The sequence below is a fragment of the Chiloscyllium plagiosum genome, chromosome 40 (assembly GCF_004010195.1).
Source record: "Chiloscyllium plagiosum isolate BGI_BamShark_2017 chromosome 40, ASM401019v2, whole genome shotgun sequence".
In the NCBI taxonomy this organism is placed as follows: Eukaryota; Metazoa; Chordata; class Chondrichthyes; order Orectolobiformes; family Hemiscylliidae; genus Chiloscyllium; species Chiloscyllium plagiosum.
Window position 1 is genome coordinate 965,512 of NC_057749.1, and position 17,524 is coordinate 983,035.

The window sequence follows — 17,524 nt, forward strand, 5'->3', positions numbered from 1 at the left end:
TCAAAGGAAGGCTCTGAAGATTCATTTGAAACTGGGAAGTGTGGAGGAGTTAGAAAAAAATCTTCTAGAAAACACAGGCATGGAGACTGAAGGATGGTCTACCAATGAATGATATGGGATATATTGGGAAAGATTAAGAGGGAAGGTGGACCAAAGAAACAGAAGGCACCGAGGGCGTCAAAGGGCTCAATGTCTGATGCCAGGATCCTATTGCTAATAGTTTAACAGGTAGACAAGATAACACCTTCATTAAGCATGAAGTACCAGAAAATTAGTAGCACTAGGCTACGAGTGATAATGTCATTGGACAAATAATTCAAAGTCAGCTGGCAGAATTTAAATTCAATTTATAAAACCTGGAATTGAAATCTAATCTCAGCAACCGATTATCCAAAAGGGAACCTGCCACAAAAATGGAAGCTGCTGTGAAAACTTAGATCTCGCAGCATCTGTGGAGAGAAAGCAGAGTTAAGCACTTTAGGTCCAGTGACTTCTTCAGAATGGTCTGGCCTACTAGTGACTCCAGACCCACAACTCTCAATTGTCCCCGAAATGGCACTAGCAAGCCAAAGTCATAAAGTCCTGCAGAACGGTTACAGGCCTTTTGGCCCAAACTGGTCCATGCTGACCAAAACATCCATCCACACTAACTCCAATCTCCTGCACTTGGCCCATATCCTTCTAAACCTTTCCTATCCATGTATTTGTGCAAATGCCTTTTTGGGCCTAATGGCCTCTTTCCACACTGTAGGAGTTCTAGGTTTCTAAATGTTGTTAATGTACCTGCCTCAACCACTTCTGCTGGCAGCTTATTCCATATGCAAACCACCCTCTGTGTAAAAAAGTTGCTCCCTTTTAACTGTAAATTGATGCCCTCTAGTCCTCAATTCCCCAGCCCTGGGAAAAAGACGGAGTGTATTCATGCCTCTCATGATCTTATACACCTCTATAAAGTTCCCCCTCAGTCTTGATGCCCTAAAGAAAAAGGTCCTCTCTCTTCCCATAACTCAGACCATTGAGTCCAGGCAACAACCTTGTAAATTTCTTCTGCACTCTTTCCAGTTTAATAATATCCTTTATAATAACAAAGTGACCAAAACTATACTCCAAGTGCAGCCAAGTTCAAGGACAATTAAAGATGGGTAACAAATGCTTGCCTTGCCCATTAAAAAGAGTTTTAAAAAAAATTCTAAATGAGGGGTGACATAGCCTGGATAGTGATTGAACATTAAGTTTACATTATTTCAGAAGAGTAGGGCAGCGAGAAGCGAGGGAAAAGAACAGTCAGAATTCATAATCAACTCAAGACGTTTGTATTGGGGTTAATAGCTCTAAACTTACCGTGCATCAAGAATAGTGTGGGTGAAATATCTCAGATACTTGAATATGGACATATTATCCTGAAGCTTCAGAAATTCGTCCTCCTTGAATTTGAAGACTGCAAGTGCATATCGGAATATAACCTGTATTTATGCAGAAAGTGATTTAACCAAATAAACAGCTTTAGATCCAGATGACTACAATTAGCAACATCCTAATTACAATTAGTTTAAAAATTAACACATTAAGAATAACCAATGAAAATGACAAATACACTTAAGTGCTACACCAAGATAAAGTGAAGTTTGTACAAGGTACACTACCTGTTCTAAAGTAACTTAATTTTTGATTTGAAATTTCTGCAAGAATCATAAATATTATCAGCAGTTACAATGAAAACAAAAATTAGACATTCCAACTACAGTACTCTAAACCCAAAGATGACCATTTAAAAGAGGGAATCAGAGACTCTACCTTTGGACCTTCATACAGGAATGAATCCCAGATACGGAACATGATATCACTGACAACACTATCCACGAATACCACGAGAAACCAGTTAAAGGTGATGAGAGAGAAATCGACCTTGTACTGTTCAAAGTGAGTGTGTAATCGCGGCAACTTTTCACTTAGCAAGTCTTTGAATACTCGCTGGTCAACCTAGTGTAGAGAAGGGGACAATTTCAAGTCTTTTGGAAAGTTCAACTTTTCATACAGCATTTTGCATGCCCTCAAAATATCTCAAAACTCTCCGGCGCAAATGTGTTCATTATGAAGTGCTGCCAATTTATACACAAGGTCCAAGAAATAGTTGAAACAAAAAATAGAAATTGCCAGAGAAACTCAGGTCTACAACATCTGTGGAGAGAAAGAAGGGTTAACTTTTCAAATCCAGTGGTCCATTGTCAGAACAGTTAGTAGCTAGGAAAACGTAGTATACATACTGAATACTGGGTGGGTGGGGGAGTTTAACAGATCAGTAAGCAGATAGGAAAAGGTGAAACCAAGCAATAAAGCAAGAGAGGACAGTTAGGCAAAGACAGAAGGATGAATAATATAAGCTAAGGAGAAAGAAAAACTGATAACACAAGAAGCTGAAAATGAAAAGTTGGCTATGCAGAAAGCAGCCCGTATCATGACAGGGTATGGGAAAGCACAAACGATAGAGGTTACACAATCATTAAACTCAATAGCATCTGAAAAGCGGCAGTGTGTTCAAGTGGGATATGAGAGATCGTTCTTCCAAAGTGTGCAGACCCTCTTGCGCCACTACAACCTTACTGACTATTCATGCTCATACTCTGCTTCCTGTAACAATTCCATTTTACTCTCCCAGTTTCTCTGGATCCACTGCATCTAATCTGATGATGCCATCTTCCACAGGGGCCTCTAGAAAAGTCCATCTTTTTTCTCAACCAAGGACTCCCTGCACTAAGGTGGACGGGGCCCTCAGATGTGTCTAGCCTACATCCCAAGTGTCTGCCCTTGCACCATCTCTTCGCTCCCACAACAGCGATACGGTCCTCCGGTACTTACTTTCCATCCCACCAGCATCCACATTCAAATTATCATAAGCCACCATTTCCAACACCTCCAGCAGAATGCCATTGCCAGATATATGTCCCCTTCCTTTTCCTTGTCAACATTTCATTCATCTTTTTATTCGCTGTGGTCCTTTTCAGTCTGTTTCTATCAAATTTAGTACTACTTTCTCTAAAACAGTCCAACACTCTGACTTTAGATACCTTATTCCTCTTTTTTACTTGCATGTATTGGGGTCTAAACCCTGTCAACTTAGTCTGAATCCTTTCCAACCACAAGATGACCTTTATGGGTCAGTTAGCTCAGTTGGCTGGATGGCTACTCTACGATGCAGACTGATACTAACAGTGTGGGTTCAACTCCTGCATTGGCTGAAGTTACCACAAAGGAGTCATGAATTGCAAAAGTTGATTTGCAGATGCAACAGGTAATCAGGAAGGCAAACAGAATATTGGCTTTCATTGCTAGAGGGTTTGAATTTAAGAGCTGGGAAGTTCTGCTGCAAGTGTATAAGGTGTTGGTGAGGCCACACCTGGAGTATTGTGCACATGTTTTGGTCTCCTTACTTGAGGAAGGATATATTGGCTTTGGAGGCGGTGCAGAGGAGGTTTACTAGATTGACTCTAGAGATGAGGGGGCTACCCTATGAGGATAGGTTGAGCCGCCTGGGACTGTACTCACTAGAATTTAGACGAATGTGAGGGAATCTTATAGAAACATATAAAATTCTGAAAGGGATAGATAAGATTGAGGCAGGCAAGTTATTTCCGCTTGGTGGATATGACTAGAACTAGGGGACATGGCCTCAAGATTAGGGGAAGTGGATTTAGGACAGAAATGTGGAGGAACTGCTTTTCCCAGAAAGTAGAGAATCTATGGATTTCTCTGCCCAAGGAAGCAGAGGAGGCAGCTTCATTAAATTTATTCAAGACACAGTTGGATGGGTTTTTCCATGATAGGGGAATTAAGGGTTATGAGGATAATGCTGGTAAGAGGAGCTAAGACAGTGAATAGATCAGCCATGATCTTAATGAATGGCTGAGCAGGCTTGACGGGCCAAATGGCCCACTTCTGCTTCTATTACTATGAAACCGTGTCTCCCCTTTTCAACCTCTTTCCTCACTTAAGGGTGTAGTAATTCTCAAGTCATTTCTTAAATGAAACTTCTATAGTCCAGTAGTGACTCACTCTACAAGGATGTTGGCCCCATGTCATGTTGACGGGCAGCTATTCCTCTTCTATCAGAGCTAGTCCCATCATCCCAAGAGTGTGAAGCCCTCCCTTCTACACTATGCAGTGATCCTCTACAGTTTCCTATTACTACTCTGACTAGTGTGTGGTAATGGGAGTAATGCACAGGTTATAATCAGAGTGTACTTCTTACACATCCCCTCCTAGCTCCTGAAAACTGACTGTTAGAGAGGACAGGTACCACGTTGTTGGCACGTACGTGCATCACAACTTCTGGCTTAGTCCCTTTCCCTGTGGAATATTCTGCTCCCCACAGGGTCACAACAGACACTATTTGTCTGAAGACCTATATCAGACTTCAACATGTTTCTGTTTCTCCCTCCTCAAACCTGCTGAATTTCAGCAGTACTGTGATTATTTCACATTTCCAGCATGCACAGTATTTTATCTTTGGATTCTATTAAATGACACTTTCGGCAGGTCACTAAAAATGGAGGAAGTCAGGAAAGGTTTCATCTTTGCCACGGTCTCATTTACATACACACAGCAGAAATGTACCAATGGTAAATTAAATCAAAAAGAGAAAGCAATTGTGTAATGATCTCACCTGTGACCCGATCAGGTTCTTTGTATAATAGTCTGGAGTCATAAAACACTCTGTAATAGCAACTAGACACCAAAACGCCTCCTCTTGTTCCAGGTACAGAAGTGCTATTCCTGCCAACCTATACGAAAGATTTCACACATTTTAGTACAAGCTAATTGCTGCTTCTCTCCTCAGAATACACTCATTGCTAACATATAACAATTAACATTTCTACATGCAGCCATTCTGTGCAAAGAACAGTAAGCCACCCTTGTTTGCGACCTATACCTTCTGTAACAGTGTACAGAATTACAGACAATTAATAAAATAACCAAATACTCAATAATGAAGTCTATATCTTAAGTTCATGATGCCCTTAGAATTACAATTACATCTGGTGGTTTTTAATAGGAAGAGAAATGACCAGATGACATAAATACCTTCAGCTGCCATGTTGTATTTTCAATGTATTTTATTTTACTTATCCATGGGATTGTGCACCTTGCTTTTGTGAAGATGGTGATAAGTTGTGCTCTTGAACCACAGCAGTCTTTGTGGTGAAGATATCTGACATCTTGGCTTATTGCTTCCATTAACTTTCATGTACAGCATGATCATATTCCTGACTCGGAGGAAGGAAGTGAATGTATTTTAGCCAAACTTAAAGGTAAAAAAATGTGGTGCTGGAAAAACACAGCAGGCCAGGTAGCATCTGAGGAGCAGGAGAATCGACTTTTCGGGCATAAGCCCTTCTTCTTATGCCCGAAACGTCGATTTGCCTGCTCCTCGGATGCTGCCTGGCCTGCTGTGTTTTTCCAGCACCATATTTTTCAACTCTGGTCTCCAGCATCTGCAGTCCTCACTTTCTCCAAAATTAAAGGTGACACAAAGAGGTGTAAAAGGAAGTTGTGAGAAGATACAAACAGTTTACAGAGAGAGACAATAGGTTAAACAAGTGGGCACAAAAAAATAGGAAAATAGAGGATAATATGGGACCTCCATGTCCTTGGCAGAGTTGGGGGGGGGGGGGTGTTGGAATGTTCAGCCATGGGGAGGTGGGGTTGATTGGTGTGGGTGTCCCGGAAATTAGATTAGATTAGATTACTTACAGTGTGGAAACAGGCCCTTCGGCCCAACAAGTCCACACTGACCCGCCAAAACATAACCCACCCAGACCCATTCCCCTACATTTACCCCTTCACCTAACACTACGGGCAATTTAGCACAGCCAATTCACCTAACCTGCACATTTTTGGATTGTGGGAGGAAACCGGAGCACCCGGAGGAAACCCACCCAGACACTGGGAGAATGTGCAAACTCCACACAGAGTCGCCTGAGGCAGGAATTGAACCCGGGTCTCAGCCGCTGTGAGGCAGCAGTGCTAACCACTGTGCCGTCCTCTACAGCGCTCTGCGAGAAGGCATCCAGTCTCCCCAACGTAGAGGGGACCACATTGGGAGCAATGGATACAATAGATAACGTGTGTAAGGGCAGGTGAAAGTTTAGGACCTTGGACGGATGTGGAGGTGGGGGCGGGTGGTGGTGGTGGGCGCAGGTTTTGCAATTCCTGCAGTGGCAAGGGAAGGTGCCACCTTGGGAGGGTGGGTTGTTGGGGAGAGTGTGGACCTGACCAGGTAGTCACGGAGGGAACTGTCTGACATGGATGAGATGCATTACAGGGCATCTTCAACCACGTGGGTGGGGAAAATTTGTTTTTTAAACGAGTGTGTTGTGTGGTGGAACTGGTCCTCCTGGGAGCACATGCGGTGGAGGCAGAGGAATTGGGAATACAGAATAGCATTTTTGCAGGAGGTAAGGTGGAAAGAGGTGTAATCCAGAAGCTGTGAGAGTCGGTGCGTTTGTAAAGAAAAACTGTCAGTGTTCAGTTGGTCCTCGTGGATGGAGATAGAGAGATCTAAGGAAGTGAGGGAGGCGTCAGAGACATCCAGGTTAATTTGAGGTCAGGATGGAATGTGTTTGTGAAACTGATGAACTGTTAGACCTCCCCATGGGAGCACAAAGTGGCGCCGATGCAGTTAATGTAGCGGAGGAAGCAGTGGGGAGTGGTGCCGGTGTAACTCCGGAAGATGGACTGTTCTATGTAACCAACAAAGAGACAGGCATAGCTGGGGACCATGCGGGTGCCCATGGCTACCCCTTTCGTCTGTGGGAAATGGGAGGATTGGAAGGAGAAATTGTTGAGGGTGAGAACCAGTTCAGCCAAACGAATAAGAATGTCAGTGGAAGGGTACTGGTGGGGACATCGGGAGAGAATTAAATGGAGGCCCTGGTCATGGCGGATGGAGGAGTAGAGGGACTGAATGTCCATGGCGAAGATGAGATGTTGGGGGCTGGAAAACTGAAGTCTTGGAAGAGGTGGAAGACGTGAGTGGTGTCCCGAACGTATGTGGCGAGTTCTTGGACAGAGGGGATAGGACAGTATTGAGATAGGTGGATATGAGTTCGTGGGGCAAAAGCAGGCTGAGACGATAGGTCGGCTGGGGTAGTCAAGCTTGTGGATCTTGGGTAGGAGGTAGAATCGGGTAGTGCGGGGTTCCCGAACAATGAGATTGGGTGATCCCGAGATGATGGTTTGGTGATGGGGAATGAGGTCATGGTCGAGGGGGCAGTAAGAGTGAATCCTTCGAGTTGGCGTCTGGCTTCAGTGGTGTAGAGGTCAGTGCACCAAACTACCACTGCACCCCCTTTGTCCGCTGGTTTGATGGTGAGGTTGGGGTTGGAGCGGATGGAGTTGAGGGCTGTGTGTTGTAAGAGTGAGGGGTTAGAATGGGGGAGGCAGTTGGACAGGTTGAGGCGGTCAATATCACAGTAGCAGTTTGAAATGAAGAGGTCAACGGTGGGTAGCAGGCCAGTACAGGGTGTCCAGGTGGATGGGATATGTTGGAGGCGGGAGAAGGGCTCCTCAGTTGGTGGGCGGGTGTCTTGGTTAAAAAAAGTAGGCACAGAGGCAGAGGCAACGGAAGAAACGTTCAACGTCGCAACGTATGTCGAACTCATTAATCTGGGACTGTAGAGGGCCTTTACTGAGGATTGGACTTTCATCCTCAGTGAGGGGGAGCGGTGAAGACATGACAGGGATGGAAGCTGGGACCTGGAGTGGGGCTGGAGTTCGAGGTGGGATTGGGGCTAGGACCTGGATGGGGCTGGAGTTCGAGGTGGGGGCGGAGACAGTGGCAGTGGTTATGGGGTCAGTAGTGATGTCCCCCAAAGGAGGTGACGCTTACAAAGGGGGTGGAAGTAGTGCTGATGGTAGAGTTAATGGGGGCAGAAGTGATGTCACAGGTGGGAAGGGCAACGTTGCTGTAGAGTATTCGGCTGCTATCAGTGGCAATGGAAGTGACATCACCGATGGGCCCTACCAGCTAGGCAGAAGAGACCGTCGCCGCCGCAACTACATGGGCGGACGGAATGTTCGAGGTAGGTAGTGATAGTGAATCCAGCAGTATCGGTGTATCCTGTGGTGGTAGTCTTCTCTCCAGCTGTGCAGGTGGTTGGGTGGACACTGATCTGAGGTGGTGTGGTCGCCAATGGCTGCGGGTCACGTGGTGTCACTGGGGCCGGAAGTGACGTCATTGGCTATCGTGGAAGGCACGGCCACTTGGCTAACGGTGTCTGGGCCGTTGCAGAGGCCAGGAGAAAGTTGTGGAAGGTTCGTGGGAGCCCATGTATGGAGGGAAGTGCATGAAAATTTGTTTAGCTTACATTCTTTTATGTCTGATGCAGTAGATAAATACTGTTTGTTGAGAGCACATATCCTCCTGAGGATGTAGAAATACAGAGGTTCGCTGCAGGTCTGGGAAAGTGAGGCTGACTGACTGCAGGTAGAGTAGCTGGCAGTGCATGGCTGATAACGTGGAGTGGTGGATCCACAAACAGAATCGTTGTTGAAGGTTTCGGATTGTGGTGTGTACTGGATATCCTGTTCAGGTCCAAACTGGGTTGGTCTGAATGTGGTCTGGAGTCCGTATGAGATCAGACAGTTCTGAGGAAGAAGATGTGGCTGTGGTAGCGAGTCTGCAGGATGTTTTGTGCAGACAAATCACTGCTTCACCTGGAAGGTGTCCCTGGAGCTTGGAAAGTGAGATGGTAAATGGGAAGTGTTACTTCTGCAGCTTGCAATGGGAAGGTGCAGAGGTGGGTGTGGGAGGTGTTGGACTGGAGGAGTGGACCTGAGTGTCCCAGAAGGAACAGCCCCTGTGAAATGCTGACAAGGGAGGGGAGGGGAATGCATGTCCGGTGGTGGCATCCCAGTGTTGAGCATATCCCTCTTTCTAGCTACTATTAGTTCTGAAGAATATCATTAGACTCTCAGTACCAGATGTCAGTGGCTTTGTTTTATGTATCTGCTAACTATTTGTTTAATTTTGCTTTAATTGTTGTCGCTGTGCACTCAAGGAGATTCGGCATCCTATACAATTCTTGACCTTATGCCAAAGAGCAGCAAAAAGCCAGGCACATGTCTGGAGCCTTAATTTCAGAAACTGACTTTCATCAATTCTCAATAGCTTAGCAATTCATTTTACACACTCATCTGAGATAAGACTGCTGGAGAGCCATCAACATTTCACATTAGATTTCTTTAACACAGCAGATAGTAACATTTCCAAAATAAAACTTCAGTAAACCAGCTGCATTCAATTTCAAGAAACACAAACAATAGGTTTGTGATCTTATTTATTAGTTGTTGTCATGATCTTGAGGTGCTGACAACCACCACTAGATGGCAACCTTTCCACAGTTATGATTTGGAGATGCCCGTGTTGGACTGGGTTGTACAAAGTTAAAAATCTCACAACACTAGGTTATAGTCCAACAGGTTTAATTGGAAGCACATTAGCTTTCAGAGCGACACTCCTTCATCAGGTGATAGTGGAGGGCTCAATCCTAACACAGAATTTATAGCAAAAATTTACAGTGTGATGTAACTGAAATTATACATTGAAAAATTGATTGTCTGTTAAGCCTTTCATCTGTTGAATAAAGTTGAGAAAGAATATTTAATAACTTCATAGAATCAATAGAATCCTTCCAGTGCAGAGAGGCACATATGGCCCACTGAGTCTGCACTGACCTTCTGAAGAGCATCCCACTGTCTCCCTGTAACCCCACATTTACCATAGTTAACCAACCCGGCCTGCACATCCCTGAACACTACAGGGCAATTTAGCACAAGCAATTCACCTAATCTGCACCTCTGTACTGTGGGCAAAACCCACACAGACATGGAGAGAACACGCAAACTCCTCACAGGCAGTCGTCTAAGGATGGAATTAACCTGGGTCCCTTGTGCTATGAGGCAGCAGTACTAACCACCATGCTACTGTACCATCCAGCAAAAAGTTTACTGAGTTTTGTAAAACCCTGTCAATCATCAGACATGTTTGTGAAATTCCACTGGCTTCTTTACAGTGGAGAAATCTCAAAGGGGTCTAAAGAGAAGAATGCCACTATACACCAGGATTAGCAAAGTCAGGATGACCTGACAGTCAGGAACCAAGCACAAAAGAAACATTATGGACTGCAGAGATATACATGTCCTATATTGTGGATTAAGCCATGATTAAACCTGAGTATTTCAGAGTGTGAGATCAATGGATACAGACTTTCAACAAACTGCAAAATCTCTATTGTAGTTTTAATTGGAAGTTTTTGAATGGAAGTACAGCAAGTACTTCAGATCTTGGAACCTGCTACCCTATCTCCAACCTTTCTTTCATCTTCAAAGTCCTCAAATGTGTTATCACTTCTCAAATCTGTGCCCAGCTTTCCCAACTCTACTCTTGATTTGCTCCATTCAGGCTTCTGTCCCATCACAACTCTTGCCAAAGCCATAAAGGGCATTCAGTGGAACCATGGTCAACTTTCCATTGTGGTCAAAGGACCATGGTCAGTTCCAATACCCTTCTAGTGTTGTTCAATTTCTTGGTTCCATTATTATCTAAACATAGCCAGAGAAGCAGATGCTCCTCTTGCTCTTCCGGCACTGTCGTCTGTGAAGCCTCTCAGTGATGTGTCCTGATCCCTCTTATTTCTCATGAACATGTTGCTTATGGCAACATTGAAAAGCAAAGTGTTAGTTTCCACACACAATTCTACCTCTCTCAACCGGTTGGAGTCTCCAATTTGTCAGGCTGTTGGTCCAAACATCCGGGAACAATGAACAAAGGTCCTCCATGTTTTTGTGCTGCCACAGTTTGCCTTTCCATACTAAACCTGTCCTCACTTACAGAATTTATATCCTTCTATTCCCTTCCCATTCATGTATTCGTCCAGATAATTCTTGAACGCTGCTATTGTATCTGCTTCCACCACCTCCCCTGGCAATGTTTTCGAGGCACTCACTATCCTTTGTGTGAAAAAGTTGCCTCACATATCTCTTAAATTCCATAGCACCTCCCCACCTGCATTTGGATCCATGTCCCCTAGTAATTGACCCCTCCATCCTGGGAATCTTTCCATCATATCCATGCCATTCACAATCTTATAAACTTCTATCAGGTCGCCCCTCAACCTCCTATGTTCCAGGGAAAACAAACCCAGTCTATCCAATCTTTCTTCGTAACTATAATCCTCTGTATCAGGAAACATCCTGGCAAACCTTTTTTGTACCTTCTCCAAAGCACCCACATCTTTCTGGTAGTGTGGTGACCAGAACTGCACTCAATATTCCAAGTATGGCCTAACTTCATTAGTTAGTTCATGAAGCTGCTGTATAATTTCTCTGTTCTTATACAGAATGCCCCTTCCAATGAAGATAAGCATGCCACAAGCCTTTTTTATTACATGATCTACCTGCATAACCACCTTCAGTGAGCTGTGGACCAACACACCCAGATCCTTCTGCACATCAATATTCCTAAGGGTTCTGCAATTCACTCTACAATTTTCAACTGTACCTGATCTTCCAAAATGCATCATCTCACATTTGGCCGGATTAAATTCAATCTGCCATTTTTCTGCCCATGCCTTCAACTGACCTATATCCTTCTATAGTCTCTAACAATCTTCCTCACTATCTGCAACTCCACCAATCTTTGTATCGTTCACAAACTTACTAATTAGACCAGCTTTATAACATAGAACATTACAGTGCAGTATAGGCCCTTCAGCCCTCGATGTTGCGCCAACCTGTGGAACCAATCTGAAGCCCATCTAACCTACACCATTCCATTCTCGCCCAAATGTCTACCCAATGACCATTTAAATGCTCTTAAAGTTGACCAGTCTACTACTGTTGCAGGCAGTGCGTTCCACTCCCCTACTACTGAGTAGGGAAAACTACCTCTGACATCTGTCCTTTATCTATCACCCCTCAATTTAAAGCTATGTCCCCTCATGCTAGCCATCGCTATCCGAGGAAAAATGTTCTCACTATCCAACCCTCTGATTATATATCTCAATTAAGTCACGTCTCAACCTTCTCTCTAATGAAAACAGCCTCAAGTCCCTGATAAGACCTTCCCTCCATACCAGGCAACATCTTAGTAAATCTCCTCTGAACACTTTCCAAAACTTCCACCTCCTTCCTATAATGCAGTGACCATAACTATATGCAATACTCCAAATGTGGCCTCAGAGTTTTGTACAGCTGCAGCATGACCTCATGGTTCTGAAACTCAATCCCTCTACCAATAAAAGCTAACGCACCATATGCCTTCTTAACAACCCTATCAACCTGGGTGTCAACCTTCAAGAATCTATGTACCAGGACACTGAGATCTCTCTGCTCATCTACACCACCAAGAATCTTACCATTAGCCCAGTATTCTGCATTCCTGTTACTCCTCCAAAGTAACCCACTTTTCTGCATTAAATTCCATTTGCCACCTCTCAGCCCAGCTCTGCAGCTTATGGATGTAGGTTTGCTCGCTGAGCTCGGAGGTTCATTTCCAGACATTTCATCACCTTAAGTAACATCTTCAGTGGGCCTCAGGTGAAATATCTGGAAATGAAACCTCAACCTGAGCTACAAATCTTCTCAAACCTCACTCTGCAGCTTTCATCACCATCCACAGCTCTACTGACCTTAGTGTCATCTGCAAATTTACTAACCCATCCTTCTATGCCCTCATCCAGGTCATTTATATGAATGACAAACAGTGGACCCAAAACAGATCCTTGCGGTACACCACTAGTAACTGAACTCCAGGATGAATATTTCCCATCAACCACCATCCTTTGTCTTTTTTCAGCTAGCCAATTTCTGATCCAAACTGCTAAAATCACCCTCAATCCCATGCCTCTAATTTGTGCAATAACTTACCTTATCAAATGCCTTACTGAAATCCAAATACACATCAACCGCTCTACCCTCATTGACCTGTTGGGTCACCATCTCAAAGAACTCAATAAGGTTTGTGAGGCATGACCTACCCTTCACAAAACTGTGTAGACCATCCCTATTATTCATCTCTAGATGATTATAAATCCTCTCTCTTATAACCCTTTCCAACACTTTACCCACAACCGAAGTAAGGCTCACTGGTCTATAATTTCCAGGGTTGTCTCTACTCCCCTTCTTGAAAGGGACATCTGCTATCCTCCAGTCTTCTGGCATTATTCCTGTAGACAATGACGACAAAGATCAAAGCCAACGGCTCGGCAATCTCTTCCCTGGCTTCCCAGAGAATCTTAGGATAAATCCCATCCCATGGTACTTAACTATTTTTACACTTTCCAGAATTGCTGACACTGCCCTCCTTATGTATCTCAATCCCATCAAGTCTAGTACCCTCTGTCTCCTATGACGAAGCCAGTTCTGTATCCACCTTACCAGCTCACCATGATACCATGTGACTTCACTTTTCGTACCATATCTGGATGAGCAGAACCTTCCTGCAACTAAATATTTGCAGACCAAATTTATCTTCTTCAGTCCGGATCACAAATTCTGCTCCTTTGCCACTGACACAATCTCTCCCCAACTCTAAGGGTGACAAAATATTCAGTGTTCATATTTTCCACAAGAATTTACTATCCCAAATCCATAACATTATCCAACTTCACCTGAGCAGTGCATCTCCTGAAACACTCGCCCACATCCTTGTTACCTCTAGACTTGATAACTTCTTCAGGAAGAAGGGCTTATGCCCGAAACGTCGATTCTCCTGTTTCTTGGATACTGCCTGACCTGCTGCGCTTTTTCAGCAACACATTTTCAGCTCCTCTAATTATGGCCTTTTGAGTATTCCCAATTTTAATTGTACCATTATTAGCAGCTATGCGTTCAACTGTCTGGGCACAAAATTTCTAAACCTCTCTGCATCCTTCTCCTCCTCTAATGTCTACCACATCTGTTCAAATACGCCAGTGGCTCAGTGTCAAATTTGGCTAATAATGTTCCTGTGATTTGCTTCAGACCTGTGTCAATATTACAGATGCTGCAATGTCAAACCTAGCACAAAGGAAGATGGTTATGGTTGCTAGTCTCAGCTCCAGGACGTCTTTGTAGGAATTCATCAAGGTAGTGTCCTGGGCCCAATCATCTTCAGATGCTTCCTTCTACTATAAGGTCAGAAATGGTTCCACAATATTCAGCACCAGTCATGACTCCTCAGATACTGAAACACTTCGTGGTCAAATTAACAAGATCCAGGCACTTTCTAGGGTTGGACTATCAAATGGGAAGTAATATTTACACCATGTTGGGTAATGACCATCTCCAACAAGTGACAATTTGACCATCGCCCTTTATATTCAACAGCATTATTATTGCTGAATTCCCCAATACTAATATCCTAGAGGTTTTACTATTGATGGGAAACTAAAATGAATGAGCCATATAAACACAATGGCTACAAGGGCAATCCAGAGTCTAGGAATCCTGCAGCAAGTGACTCACCTCACGACTGGCCAAGGTCTGTTTATCATCTTTCTACAAGACAAGTCAGGTGTGTGATGGAATATTGCCCACTTGATTGTGGGAGCTGCACACATCCAGGCAAGGTATGTGACATCATCCAGTAGAAAGTAGCAAGCTTGATTGGCACCACATCCAAAAACATTTGCTCTCTCCACCAATCAATGCTCATTAGTCACAGAGTATAGCATCTACAAGATGCACTGCAGTAATTCACTAAGCCTTTTCAGGCCTTTCAAAGCCACTACTGATGAGGAGGACAAGGACAGCAGACACATTTGGGTTCCCCTTCAAACCACTCGTCATCCTGACTTGGAAATATACCATTTTACCTTCACAGTCACTGGGTCAAACAGTCCCTCTCTAACAGCACTGTGGGTGTACCACTACCAAATGGATTACAGCAGTTCAAGGTGGCAGACCACTTTCTCAAGGGCCATTAGGGTGGGCGATTAATGTGAGCCCAGCCAGCAATGCCTGTCCTCTGAATGAATCAAAAAAGAAATACAAGTAGCTGTTTCAGTAATTTAAAATTAATTTCAGATAAATCTCAAACATTTTCCTGCCTGGATCAAGGGAGTCAAATCCTTCCATTTCTCCTCCCCCAGAAAAACACACCTTAATCAGCACTCTTTGCTTCCTTCCACTCAGCCAATTGTGGATCCAATTTGCCAAGTTTCCTTGGATCTCATGGGCCCTTACCTTTCTCATCAGTCTCCCTTATCAAAAGCCGGACACCCAAGTAGACTACATCAAAAGCACGGTCCCTAATCAACAAAAACTTTTCAAAAACTTCAATCAAGTTGGCCAGACATGACCTCCCCTTAACAAACCCATTCTCTGACTGCTCGATTAATCCCTGTCTCTCCAAATGCAGATTAATTCTATTAGCCTGTAGTTTCCTGGTTTATCTTCCCTTCTTGAATAACAGTATCACTGGCTCTGCTCCAGTCGTCCACAGCACCTCTCCTGTGGCCAGAGAGGAATTGAAAATTTTTGCAAGCTAACTGAGCTTCCCTACAATAACAAAAGTGATCATGACTTCTGGAGCTTAGTCATTAGAGGTAACAGATTGATCGATAGTCGACTTTTTCTTAAAGAGCTTTACCACAAGGAAGGGGAAAGGACAGAGAAAGGTAAGTTATTTCAAATTATGAACCCTGCCCACCCATGCCAGAAGTACAGCAGAACATAAACTAGTAAGCATCTTATACTCTCCTTACTACTGGACCAAATCATATTAAAAATCAATTGATGTCAATTTATTTTCATGAGACTTTACAATTACTGCAAATATAACTACACCATTGTCAGATGTAAAGAGATAAATGCATTAGCGATGTTTGAAAATATATGTAGTTCAGATTGATGATTAGTATGTAAGTTAGCTCGCTGAGCTTGAAAGGTTTGTTTTCAGACGTTGCGTCACCATACTAGGAAACATCATCAGTGAGAGTCTGCGGTGAAACGCTGGTGGTATGTCTCGCCTCTCTATTTAGAGGTTTTGGCTTCTTAAGGTGGGCGATGTCATTTCCAGTTCTTTTTTTCCCCAAGGGAAAGTAGATAGGGTCTAAATCAATGTGTTTATTGGTGGAGTTCTGGTTATAGAACATAGAAAAGTACAGCACAGAACAGTCCCTTTGGCCCATTAAGTTGTGCTGAGGTTTAATCCGAATGTAAAATATAATAACTTAATCTACGCACCCCTCAACTCATTGCTATCCACGTGCATGTCCACAGTCGCTTAAATGTCCCCAATGACTCTGCTTCCACCACCACAGCTGGCAATGCATTCCATGCATTCACAACTCAATGACATGCGTCTAAGATTTCTCGTGCGTGTCTTTGTTTTGCCTGTCCTAGGATGTGTGTGTTGTCCCAGTCAAAGTGGCGTCCTCCTTTTTCTGTGTGTACAGGAACTAGTGATAGTGGGTCATGTCTTTTGGTAGCCAGTTGGTGTTCATGTATCCTGGGAGCAGGTTTCCTGCTAGTTTGTTCGACGTAGTGTCATTTTACAGTTCTTGCGTGGCATCTTGTTAGTTTTGCTGATAGCATCTAATGGATTCTTTACATTCATTGAGTCATTGTTAGTAGGCTACCATGATGCTAAGGGGTCCGAGTAGTCTGGAAGTTATTTCTGATGTGTCTTTGATGTAAAGTAATGTGGTTATAGTTTTTGGTTGCAAGTGCATATCTAAATACTTAAATGTGATGAGGGCTGCTGTCTCTTCCACTGTTATAGGCAGTAAGTTCCAGACTCCCACTACCCTCTGAAAAAATGTTTTCTCCTCATCTCCTCTAAACCTTACTTTAGCTTAAATTTACATTCCCAGTCAGTTGTCTGTCCATCAAGGGAAAATGTTTCTTTCTGTCTATCCTATGTCTCTCTATTTCAATTTATCTCAATTATACCCCCTCTCAATCTCCTCTACTCTGAAAAAAATAATGCCAGTCTGTCCAAATTCTCTTCATAATTGAAAATCTCCTATCCAGACAACATCCTGGTATATTCCTTCTGCACCCTTTCTAGTGTCATCACAGCCATCCTATAATTTGGATTTCAGACTATTCATAATACAGTCTAACCAAGATTTTATACAGTTCCAGCATAACTTCCTTGCTGTTAAATTCTACACCTCAGGTAATAAAGGCAAGTATACCATATGCCTTCTTAACTACTTTATCCACCTGTCCTGATACTTTAAGGGACCCATGCACATGCACACCACGATGCCTCGGATTCCATTTGCCATGTTCAGCCCATCTGACCAGCCTGTCTATATCCTCTTCACTACTTACTACCCCACCAAGTTGAGTCATTTGCAACCTTACTGATCAACCCTACTCCATTCAAGTCTAAATGACACATAAACCACAAACAGCAAGTTCCCCCAGCACTGACCCATATTGAATCCTGCTGGACACAGATCTCTAGTCAGAATAATACCCTTCAACCATAACCCTATGCTTCTTGCTACTCAGCCAACTGCCGATCCAATTTACC

The 17,524-nt window shown here is 43.6% G+C and overlaps 1 protein-coding gene across 4 annotated transcripts in view; it reads right to left on the reverse strand.

Moving 5' to 3' along the window:
• The window catches only part of tbc1d2b (TBC1 domain family, member 2B), a 161,623-nt gene that overhangs the window by 5,267 nt on the left and 138,832 nt on the right, over positions 1-17,524 (reverse strand). For 2 of the 4 annotated variants that reach the window (XM_043680142.1, XM_043680144.1), the window contains 3 exons: positions 4,661-4,778; positions 1,795-1,980; positions 1,342-1,463 (listed from right to left, as the gene is read on the reverse strand). In XM_043680142.1, coding sequence (XP_043536077.1) covers positions 1,342-1,463; positions 1,795-1,980; positions 4,661-4,778 — 426 coding nt within the window. Of the gene's footprint in view, positions 1-62; positions 450-1,341; positions 1,464-1,794; positions 1,981-4,660; positions 4,779-17,524 lie in introns of those variants that run through there. The other 2 variants (XR_006309806.1, XM_043680143.1) reach the window with 2 other exon arrangements.